Source organism: Chenopodium quinoa, unplaced genomic scaffold (genome assembly GCF_001683475.1).
Source record: "Chenopodium quinoa cultivar QQ74 unplaced genomic scaffold, ASM168347v1, whole genome shotgun sequence".
NCBI lineage: Eukaryota > Viridiplantae > Streptophyta > Magnoliopsida > Caryophyllales > Amaranthaceae > Chenopodium > Chenopodium quinoa.
The window spans coordinates 5,858,056-5,870,826 of NW_018742205.1; the positions used below are offsets into that span (position 1 = coordinate 5,858,056).

At 32.0% G+C, this 12,771-nt stretch overlaps 1 protein-coding gene across 2 annotated transcripts; it reads right to left on the reverse strand.

Annotated features, from left to right (window-relative positions):
• Nucleotides 1-2,171: 2,171 nt before the first annotated feature.
• LOC110730642 (myb family transcription factor APL-like) lies at nucleotides 2,172-5,422 on the reverse strand. 2 transcript variants are annotated; one of them, XM_021910467.1, is made up of 6 exons: nucleotides 4,750-5,422; nucleotides 4,454-4,530; nucleotides 4,063-4,126; nucleotides 3,811-3,877; nucleotides 3,433-3,502; nucleotides 2,172-3,146 (listed from the first exon to the last, which is right to left on the reverse strand). In XM_021910467.1, exons 1-6 carry the CDS (start codon nucleotides 4,925-4,927, stop codon nucleotides 2,430-2,432), a joined length of 1,173 nt encoding a protein of 390 aa, XP_021766159.1. In that variant the 5' UTR covers nucleotides 4,928-5,422; the 3' UTR covers nucleotides 2,172-2,429. The 2 variants fall into 2 exon arrangements, with proteins under 2 accessions (XP_021766159.1, XP_021766153.1); XM_021910461.1 differs by having other exon boundaries at nucleotides 3,433-3,505.
• Between the last annotated feature and the right edge of the window lie 7,349 nt (nucleotides 5,423-12,771).

The window sequence follows — 12,771 nt, forward strand, 5'->3', positions numbered from 1 at the left end:
TCAATATGAATGAATTGATCTGATCTATACTCGATCCATTGTTTGTGATGAATGAGGCTCATTATACAAAACAAGTCTTCAACTTGAACCAAATAAATTGAGTTTGATTGATATGACATGGCCTATTTGTCACCTCTAACTCCCTATGTCTCTTATATAAATATGTCAAATTGTTCAAAAGTGTTTAAACCCTACATGTACTGTACTAAATTTTACAGTATACTTAATCTTGGTTTCCTAATCATGTTCCCTTGACTAATAGCTAGCAAACATTTCATACTTTAGCAATAATTAAGCAGTCGTTTCTTTTAATGTATGTACACAAATGTTAGCAAACATTTTATGCTTTAGCAGTAATTATGAGTGACACTATTATCCTAGCAATGATTGGAAGCAAACCAACTAACCAAGTACACATTTTATATATAGCCATGATATAGTAACTAACGAGAAAAAGTGTTGGTCAGAAAAGACTACATCGGGAAACATAATCCAAAATCCAAAGTTGTATATATGGACCACCAAAGTGAAGAATCCTAGTAAAGTTTAACACAATCTATGCTCAAATTATTGTAACACAGTTACATTCCTTTTAGGAGAAGATCTATTTTGAAAAATAAAATGGTGGGCAAAAATATCTTTTTTTTTTTTAATTGGATCAACTAATTTTAAGATGTGTGATGATAATTCCATCTCCTTGCATTTTGAAAATCAGAATGAAATTGCTAACAAAAATAAATAAATAAATAAAATTTCGAAGATGTATATGCTTGATAAAAGTGTTAAGTTGCATGTAAATATGAATACTCTCGTAGATTTCTAATAACAATTCTACCATAATAAGATATATCGATCTAAGCATTATATTCCAATAACCCCTTTGTATTTATATAGCTTTTCATCTTCTACAAGTCATCATTCTTATTCCAAATTATTCACTTAAATTCTAAACTGGTCAATGGACCATATGCCCATACCGTTATACATGACTTTAAGGTATCAATTATTTTTGTACAATGCAAGTAGTTTGAAGACCATAAAGTTGTTCTCAAATCTCTTAATTACATACATACACACACATTTATTTAAAATGGCGTAGGATGTAACATTAATCTTAATAAAGAACAACTTTTTAATTTCACTAGCTATAAAATTTGGATTTCATCTCCTTCGTTTCTATATAGTTGCAACACTTTTCTAAAATGAAAATGTCACAATAGTTGCAACACACTATAAAAGAAAGGTTTTTATGGTGAAATTTATACTATTACCTTTATTTAAACCTCATGGTCCACTTGATTTTACTCCTAACAACATCTTAATCGTATTTTAAGTATATTATATCATGTGAAGTCTACTTTTCTTGAATATTGTGATAGAGTGTGTGCTGCTACCGTAAAAAAACGAAAAAAGTATATATATTGATTACGAATGATATGTTAAAATTTGAACCCCTCATATGTATGCCATCAAATCATCAATAAGATCAACGTAGACAATAGGTCAGGCCGTCAAGAGGTCTAGCCACCTCGCCTACTGGCAAGCATCATTAAATTAAAAGTTAAAACCTATCTCTCTATTCTTTGATTTGGCAGAAAAACCACATGCACCTATAACATTTTTTAGGTTACTCTATTTAAAAATAACCCCTCAAGTAGCTTTATTATACATCAAAAGGATGTGTGCTCTAAACCCTTAAAAAAAATTGTTAGCATTTTTTGAATCCAAGAAGTTGCAAGATAAGTAAATTATTTCTATTTTGAAACTACTTTTGACACTTTTTATCTAAACAAGTTCATCAAAATTCAAACCACAAATCACCTCGACCTCAAATTTATTATAATTGTTGTAATAAAGAGGACACGGGATCCTACACTTACTTAGAGGTGTACAAATTCCACCTTTTGAACTTCAAATTGTTTACTAGTTATCTAATTCTAAAGTTTTTTGTGTAATTATATGTAGTATTATACCATTTTATTTACATATTGAAAATTGTCCCATCAATAATAATTGAAATAACTAAATAAGGGCACGAAAAATTTCCTATACAATGGTTGTATCGATCACATATGAGCCCTAAATCTTGTTCTTCCATCAAAATCAATTAGGCAGATTGGATTACATTATTCATCCAAGTCCTCTATGCCATTCAACATAATTTCAAAAGATTGATCTATGAACGGCCGAGCATACCATTATTATTAACATCAATGAAACCATACCTTAGCATGAAGTATAAAAGGTACATATATAGTCAGAGACGTGAACTCTTCAAAGTCATTAAATTCTACCTAGATGACTAACGACGGACCAAAAAAATTGAGCACTCCGAAGGATGGAATAATTGTTTGTAGTAAAAAAAAAAAAAAAATGTATTCGATCTAAAGAAAATAAAATATGCTTAAACCTACCAAAATTATCAAAGCTCAACTGTAGGGAGAATTCCTCCCAAGAGGGGTGCCTTGACTAGCCGGTGACAACCTCTCTAGCTTAGGCGACGACTCGAATTTCTTGTCACCCCCAACAACAATATCACTTGTTAGAAGTGGCTTAGACTCATAAATCTCCGAGATCGAATCGATTTGATGCTCAGCACCACTCCTATGATGATCCAAAGATGGTGGTGCAATTTGTATATCCGTACCCTTAAAAGGGTCCTCATGATCTTGAGAATTACCTAAGCAATTAGCCACCGTTGGAGGTCCAAGTTCTTGAAGACGAAGATGATCATCGGACCATATTAAAGGACTCTTACCATTATTATTGTTATTTCCATTGTTATAAGGATTTGGTCTCTTCTTATTACCTAAGCAAAGGCTATCACTTGGAACTTGCATAAAGTTCTCAAGTGATGAAGATCGGTCCAAACTTGAGTGAAGATCTAATGCTTGCTCACCACCATAGATGTTAAGGTCTTGGAGCGACGGGAAATTCATCGGGCCGAATTCTTTCATAGGTCCTTCTAAGTGGTCTCCGGCCATTGTTGGGCTATTATTGCCTAGGATGTTGTTGTTGCCTTTGTTATTATAGCTTGCTGAAGCTGCCATATTGGTTTCTCCTGCTAGTGTTTGACATGCTTTCTCTAGTATGTTTTGCATGTATTTTCCTTGTGCCTCAATCCTTAGTTGCAAATGTCTTTGGACCTGCCATTAACAATAATCAATAATAATTAGCACATCATAATATTTTTCTACAACTTTCATTAAAAAACATGGAGTACATGTAGTAGTGTGTCAAATTGTATACATTAGCTACAATACATAGTGTAATCATATATAAGATAACGTGACAATTAATTCTGGATAAGAGCAAATTTCTTTTCTAAAAACATTTTTCATCGATGTTTGATATGGTTAACTTACTCAAAAAAAGAATTAGATTTTTAGAGGAGCTATATACTTAGTTGAAAATATTTAATATTAGTGTCACCTCTAATTGTTCTTGGAGCCTCCGTTGAACCTCCAATTGCATCCTAATTGCATCACTAATGTGCACATTGCTGCTGCCATAGTTGCAAAAGGAACAAAAATTATATATATTAATTTAAAAGAACAATTTATTAATAACTCTGAACATCAAATTAAAAAACCAAAATATAAATTAAAAGAAAGAGAAAGATAAAAGTGTAAAAGAAGATGCCAGATAAAAAGATATTCTAGGAGGGAGTGGTTCTTAAACAATTGTAAGGTTACTTCAATGAGAAGTTGCCTTAAAAAAGTTCTGGTTCAAATGACAAAAAAATACTGCTAACTTACTAATTGTTGCGGTGAATGAAATAAATAAACATGATATGGTAAAAACACATACTCATTCATATTACGACCCATTAATCCGGAGGATGATGCAGTGTTCCTCTGAAGCTCCAAGGATGTTGCTGCGACCGTGAATACGAAACAAACAAAGATAACAAATGAGTAAGTTTTTTCTTCATTTACAACTACATGATGACATGCATATCATGTAGAATATTAATTCAACATGTAATAAATAAAATGAATAAATTTGAAGATGGTAAACCCTAGCTAATAAGTAACATTAACGATTAGTCACCTCTCTTACCATCTTGCTTAACCGAGTGATGATCAGTGAAATCCTTATGAGGCTGCTTTCCTAGGCGAAATTTCTGTATTAAAAGAAAATCAAAATATGAAAATTTAATTGTAAGTGCAACTATAAACATATTTCAACATAAAAAACAATATGCGATAATCTATACAAAGTACTAGTTGCACCATCATGTTAATATAAAGTTCAATGATCTTCCCTCAAAAAAAAAGTTCAATGACCTCAAAATCTTTAAGAAAATGGTGAATTATTGTTAGAATGAGATCAAAATTTGGTTATAAAAAAATTATCGATTGAAATTTAATTAATTGCGTTAGGGATTTTTGGGTTTAACAAATATAGAAGTTGCAACTAGGGAATATATAAAATTATGAGTAATTCAAACCTGAAGATGGCTCTTGAGGTGGTACAAAGTGAGACCCTTAACACCCATAACTCTCATGATTGTCTTTGGTGTAGCTTCTGCATAAATTTCAACAACCAAAGAAAATTAAACAAAACCCTACTAGATTTATGAACATACAAATATGCACTTACAAATAATATTACAATGATATACAAAATTGATAAATAACAGCCCACCGCACTAAATTAAATCTTAATTAAAACCTCGTGGTATATGTATTATATTTTGAAATAAGCACAAACATAATAAAAGAGGTGGGGGTAAGAGGTAAGTACTATCAGGGCCTCCGAGCTGAGTAACAGCATCAACGAAGCGTTCATGGAGCTCGACAGTCCAACGAAGGCGAGGCTTAGGGTCAGTAGTGAGAACGAGGCCGGAGTCGTTTTGAACACACATGGAAGATGTCCTTTCATTTGAATTCATAGAAGAAGGCTTCTTAGGGTGGTGGAACATTCTTTCCTTCTCTCTTTTTTTTCCCCTTTCTCTCTCTTCTTTCTCTTAAGAATAAGAACAAATGCGATATGCAAATAAGGAAGAGAATAGGATGCGGTTTTTAAAGGGTGAGCAATGGAACTGGTCCTTAACTTTATTTTATTTTTAACTTCAATTCCTTCTCACTCTATCTTTAATTTCTCTCTTTTAGTGGGGACTATACTATAATTTCTACATCTCTTTTGTGGAATAGAAGACTGTCCCTCCCATGCAAATTATCGTTTTTATAAATTTAATTCCCAGTCCTTAGGAAGGTACACTATAAGATTCCGCTTTTTTACTGACCGATTTATAATTAAAATGTGTCAATATATATTTACTTTTTTTTTTTATTATTTATTTTTTTTATTTTTTTCTTATAACTTACTATTTGGAGTTTTATGTTTAATTTGCATGTACTCATATAGTTTATGTTATTCCCCCCACACTCTAAAATTGTCTAGCTTGCTAATTCCGATCGGATTGACTCCGAAAGGATTCCAGCCCAATAGAGCCCTTAGCCCTTTATCTTACTTACAAAAAAATATGTAGTTTATTTTATTAATGAATGTATACAGTAGTAATAACAGTATTTGAATATATATAACAGATTTTTTCACAAATAGCCCTGAATTTTAACTTAATTCACCAAATACCACCAACAATTTTCAAATTCACCATATACCATTCAGTCCAATGAAAATGTCACCACATGCCCTTAATGACTAACGCTATTAACTCCGTTAGTCATTAAGGTTAATTGTGCCAGCGGTAGTCTTTGATTAGTTCTTATTTAATATTTTTGATTAATTATTTAAATAATTAATTAGAAAAACTTTTAAAAAATTATTTAAAAAAAAATTAAGAAAAACAAAACCTCACCAAGACACTAATACCTAGCCACCGCCACCCCCCTGCCCTGCCTGACCCCCACTCCGGCTGGCCGCCACATAGGCACATAGCTGGCCCACTTCCCGGCCGACCAGTGCCATCCCTCCTCTCCCGCCAGCGACATTCCCCACCCCCTCGATCTCCCTTCCCCGAACACCACATCCCCAATTTTCCCCACCCCGAAAACATCCCTCCCTCCCTGAAACGACCCCCTCCCCTGTTCGCGGGCCCCCGAAACCCTAAACCCCTCCCACGCGTTCTGGATTACTTACTATGCCAACCTAATTTTCCCAATTTCCCCTAAATTTCTCCTAATAACATAAACCCTAATTTCTCAATTCACCTTAAATTATCGAATTTCACTCCAATTCTTTATTGTTTTGAATGATGAATTCATAATATTTGTTTGTAATAAATTTTTCTGGGGTGGAGAGAGGAAGAAATGGATTCAATTCAGCGGTGAATGTCGGTAGAGAGGTTGTTTGAAGCTTGGGAATTTGAGGAGGTGGTGTTTGTGAGAAAGGGAGAGGGGTGCGGTGGGTTTTGCTGGCGGGGGAGGGGGGAATGCGCCGGCGGGGGGAGGGGGGAAAATGCGTCGGCGGGATGGGTGCCGGCCAACTAGGCAGCGACAGTCGGGGATGGGGTCTGGCTGGGCCGGTTGGTGGTTGGGCGGCAGCTGTTATTTTTTTTTTTTTTTTTTATTTTGTAAATTTAATAAATTTAATAATTAAACAAATTATATAAATAAAAACCAATTACAAGCTGCCACGTGGCACAATTAATGTTAATGACTAACGAGTTAACAAAAATGGCATGTGGTGAGTGGTGACATTTTCATTAAATTAAATGTTATATGGTGAATTTGAAAAATGTTGGTGGTATGGGTATCTGGTGAAAAAACCATATATTTAATTATCTTTTGTACATAAAATAAATACTTTGTAATTTAAAAATAGCAATACATATTGTCATATTGAGATGAATATAATAAGGTTTTGCATAACTTTGTTTTGCTAACTTGCAACTCACATAGATAATTTTATTTATTATTTAATTTTTTCTATATACATAACAGTGTAAAAATCCAAATATTGTCTTTATAAAAAGTGGAGTAATTATAATTTTTATATATATATAAAAGTTCAAAACTATAAAGTACGTAGTAGTGATATTATTGCTATGTGTGTTACAGTACTACTACGTATATTATATAAATTCGTATATTATAGGTTTTATACTTTTCTATGTGATTTGTAGATGTGCTTTTTAGATTGATTTATTAGGTTTTATTATTATTATTAATATTATTATTATTTTGTCAAAGAGATTGATTTATTAGTTGATTGAAAGAGAGTAACACCCTGGACAATGGTGCCTATTATGGTGTAAAATACTAGTAATAATCACATTTCAAAAAAATACTAGTAATAATCCGTATTAAATTTGTTGATCGAAAATATGTTTAATTTGGTTATAACAAATTTTTGAATAAGACGAGCTTTTATAAGTTTATTGTAAGACTGATTACCTTAAAAGTTAAATTACCATTTTTGTAATATATAAATTTACTTTTAAAAATCACTCATAGTACGTAATACTTGTATTATTTTTTTACGGCCGCAACATTTCAATTATATATCAAAATCCATTTTGTCATATTAGATTAAGCGTATTAGCTTAGGCTTTATAAAATGTATCCATTAGAAATTATACATTAATCATTATACTAAAAGTTATCCTTAAATGGATTAAAGTTATCATAAAAATTGTTAAAATTGCCCATAAATTGACCGTCTTTCAATAAAATTAAAGAAAGTCTACCTTAGTTTATACAAGGCTTATTGTTTATTTATTTCCTCTCATTCTGGCTATTTTTTGTTTAATTAAGCCCTAGAAGATGCGGATCCCACTGCCAAATTTTAGTATTTTACGGAGTAGTACCAAATTTTAATTTTAACCGCTACTCTCCATACCCTATATTCATGCACTAAAAAAAACTTTATACTACCTCAGTTTCTTATTATCTGCTACAACTCCCTTTCTTATTGTTCCAAATAGAAAAATTAAAGGAGTGTCTTACATAATCCTCTATTAATTATCTAGCATAGGTATATACATAAATATACGAGGACACGATATAACTTTCTCTTTTCTTCCATGATACCATCTATTATGATTGTCTTTCTTTTCAAATTGGATAGATTTATATAAATTCTGACATTATCATAAAGCTAAGCCAAGCCCTTGCATGTCTCTCAAACATATGATCAAGATATAAATGACAAGGTTGATGTAATTATTCTATATTAGAATGAAGACAATTTCTTGAAGTCTATATATATATTCTTATTTGTCGTACAAATCCGAAACTTAATTAATAAATTTCAAAATAATACTTTGTATGTCTCTAGCTAAATAAGCTAATTGTATGACTAAAATTTAGAACAAGAAACACTTTTTTCTTTAACCAAAAAATAAAATAAAATTAGAGTATGGAGTATTTGAAGGAGTGATTACTATCATATAGAAAAAATAATATAGGTAAAATAAAAAACGCGAACAGAAGAGAGATTCTATCTAAAGAAGCAATTGAAGTGGTTCATCCACATATCCCCAAGAAGAATATATGCTTCCTTCTTTGACAATTCAGTATTGATTCGCCTTCCTATCTTAAATATTAAGGACTTGTAAAGACAACCTCTTCTACAATGTTACCAATATAATAATATGTTATTCTTATTTATATTTTTTCACAACTAAGAAAATCTATAATTGAGCTTATATCTTTTTACTGATTTGTTTTTACATACAAACTAAGGGTGTGTTATTCTATTAGCCGGGTTATTTTAATAGAACTTATATATTCTTATCTTATATGAATTTATCAAAACTTATCTTATCTATTTATCTGAACTTATTTTACTGTAAATTGAACTTGGGCCATCCTTAATAATGAGCCCTTATCAACATTTAAAAGAATTTATGTATTCTGAACTTATCTTATTATCTAAACTTAATTTATATTTTTTTAAAATGAATGAAAAATAAAGTGAATAGATCAGGGCCTAACAAAGGAGAGCTTGTTGATTTACTTAATTTTAAAGTTTTGTTTAAATTAAAGGGGCTACTTAATGATATGGTCAATAATGCATATTGTTTTAAAAAATTGTCTATGTAGCACTATCTCCATTCTTTAAAGATTGATACATCCTAATTTTCACTTTATTCAATATATGCACAAATATACACTTTGACCATTAATATAGTTAATTACATATGAATTGAATAAAAATTGGGAAAAATTTGGCAAGAATAATCCCAACTTTGGATTATTTTTTAATAATCCGAGCTTTGATACAAGTATGAATTTGCTTAAAATGGTCCCAAGTGACCGGTAACCTGCTGCGTAAGTAATTTTTTTTAAAAAAATAATTTACACGTGTCATTACGTGATTGGTCAAAAATAAGATTTAATTTTAATTTTTTTAAAAAAATATGATTTGTTACTAGTTAATATTCAAAAAAAAAAAATTAACACTTAACTTTCCTCAAAAAAATAAATACTTAATTAACTAATTTAAAACTAAATAATAATAATAATTAAAAAAAAAAAGCAAATTAACCATTCACCATCACCAACGACCCAGCCACCTCCACCACCCTATCTCCCCTGAGCCACTAACACCAACCAGCCACCTCCCCAGCCCAACATCCACCCCTACCACAACCACCGTAACCAGATGTGTGCGTCGCAAAAGCCCAAGAACAAGTCATAACAATATTAGCGATCTCCTCGGATCTAGAAACATCGACGTGGACAAGGCGGCGTCCAAGATCGGTGACTACAACAAACTCAACGGCGCGATCGGATGAGCCTACGAGGTACAAATCAAGCTGCCATGCCATGGACGAAGGCCACGTTGGGCGGCGCGTGGAAGGAAAACGAGGGAATGGAGAAGAACAATCTCAATGGTGGGCGACGCGGTTTTAAAGGGTTTTGTGCAGGAGGAGGGTTGGTGGTTCAGAGAGGGGGGGGGGGGGCAATGCGACATTGCCGACGCGTGGAGAAGTGATTTGTGTGCCGCTGGAGTTGGGGGTGCAGGTGATTAGGCTTGCGGAGTAGGCGGCGGAAGGGGTGGTTGGGGCTAGTGGGGTATTATTATTTTTTAATTAGTTTTTAATAAATAATTATTTTATTTTTCTTAAAAAATTAACTTTTTATAATTATTTTTATTTTATTTTTTTCACCAACCAAGTGCCGACACGTGTCATCTAACTTGTTATAACAAGTTAAATGACCGATTAGGACCATTTTAAGCAAATTCATATCAAAGTTCAGATTATTAAAAAATAAATCAAAGTTGGATTAAACGAGGCAGAGTTGGGATTATTCTTGTCAATTTTTCTTAAAAACAAATTATTAAAATACATATCAAGAAGAATTTAAATTTCACTAGAGTCCCTCCTCCCCAGACCAACTTGTTGCCTCCTCTCTTTTCTTCGCGCACCAACCCACAATTGCAATAATGGCACCACCTATTGAAAGCAATTGAATGAGAGAAGAAGAAGTTAGCACCTTAGCTTGTCCAGTCAATAAAGGGTACTAGAGATTCAGAGAGATGAGAAGGCCAGAGGAGAGATAATCTCAAGGAAAGGTGTGCAATATCGGAAGCTAATTAGAGAGATAGAGTCGTAGAGGAGGGAAGGAAGGCAGGGGGGGCGAGGAGAGAACACAGCCATGAGAGAATTTTGAGGATGGTGAGGTAGTAATTAATGTGATAAATAATTAGACTATGTCACCTTTTAATTTTATTAGGTTCCATTACCAAACTCTATTTAATTCAAGTTTAAAATGTTGAGAAGGCAACTTTGATATATTGATTTATGTCCATTTTGGTTATCAAATGGATCAAATTCTATTCTTTATTTTTTTTTTAAAAGTAAGGATCAAATTAAGAAGACAATGCAAGGACAAATTAATTGGGGTTACATACCACAATCCTAGCAATTTTTCATAAATTAAATCTTAAAACAAATGATCGGTGTCTGTTTATTAATTTACTTTAAATAATGAATAGCAAATGAATTTATCGTTGTTTAAAACAATTATATAAAATGACTCATTAATTGTATAGTAGTCATATACAACTATACAATTATATAAAATGTATTTCTTTGAAGAGATAGAAAAGGCTAGCAAGAAAAGCAAAAAATTGAGATCTCTCTCTTTAAACAGCTTAGCTAGCTAGATAATTAAGCACCAAATAATTGGTGACTTTAATTTGCGAGTAGAACGACCAAATTAGGAATTATAGTATAATATTGCATGGCTACCACTCGTAAGAAAAGTTGATATTCAAACTTTTCATAAGATGAAATGAATAGAAATTCGACTATATGTTAAATTAATCAAGTATAGTGTATGCGCCCACATTAGAGAAAAAAGCGAGAGTTTAACTTTTAGTTGATAATGTTAAAACAACCACAAAATTGTGACAAAGTAGTCTGGCATAGTATCCATGTTTGCTTAAATTTCAAGCATCTTTATGTGCTTTCGAATTTATTCTCAAGAATGAATATATTCGTTTCAAAGTGAGCTTGTGGGTCCCGCATTACATCCCAAAGACCTAAACCTACGGTGAAAATAAACAGGATGATTTAAAAAATATAGCTTTTAAAAAACTTATTTACGGTTTTGCGTTGGAATGAAACTTATTTACTAAAATTCAGTTTACATAGACTCGCTAATACATTATTTGAGGTAATTTTTTCTTTAGAGACAAACCGCTACCTTAAGTAGCATTTATATTCTAAAACTGCTACTTAAGGTAGCGGTTTGTCTTTAGTATTCCAAGTAAATATATGGAGTAGTAATTTATAAAGGGTAAAACCGCTACCTCAAACCATGTGTAGATAAACATTTAGCCTCTTATTAAGCAATAATATGTTTGGTCCTTATTAATCTTACTACTGTCGCTTTTTTCTTTTTTATGGAAAATTTTCTCTTCCATGACTACATTTTCCAATTTTACTACTTAGTACGTATTAATATACCATTCTACAACAAAAGCTTTTTTTTTTCCCTACCTAAGACGTCGAAAATAGGACACACTTAATGCTAATTTTCTCCTTTTTTGTGACGTTTGTTGCTATGGTAAATAAAACGATTTTTTTTACTCTCTCTTGAGTTCTTCAAAATAAGTGTTTTATAGGCTAAAAATAGCCAATTTTTTCCAGAAATTTGGCTATTTATGACCCTTTCCCTTTAGTTTTTTTTTTTTTTTTTTTTTTTATGTGTTTTGTTATTGAATTCAATAAGACTACAATCTTTAAAGGTTGTAACTCTTGTAAGTACCCCTACATATAGTGGGTTTGAGTATAGTAAAGTGCCCCTATGGTGGGCTTTGTTTCAGTTTTGCTTTTGTTTTTTGAGTTTAGTATGGTACAAGCTGCATGGGAAAAAATTTGTGCGGATAAAAAAATAGGTTAATCATTCAATCACAATAAGATGAATTAGATGAAAATTTTCTGAGGGACTACAATAGATCGATAGACCCTTTCGTCAAAGAAGGTTGTAAATAACATCGATATGAAAGAGGGTGGTATGAAGAATGTATGATTTGCAACAACGATCGTAGCTCTGATGAAGGATGATTTTATTAGATTTAAATCTCTTTGTACATGTCGTATAACTATTTATTTATAAATCAATTGTTATTTAAAAAAAATATAAAATTGGAGGGTTTGATGAGCATCTCATGTTAAAATGTTGCCAGATTAAAATTCCGTTGAATATCAATATGAATTTAGTGCTCAAGGTCCAAACATGGTTTGATGAGTCCAAAATTTGATCATTTGGGTTCATGTTCGAATAGTCAGTGTTAGGCCCAAGTCCAAATCACAAGTCCCATTTCTTCGGCTTAGCCGCTTAGGCT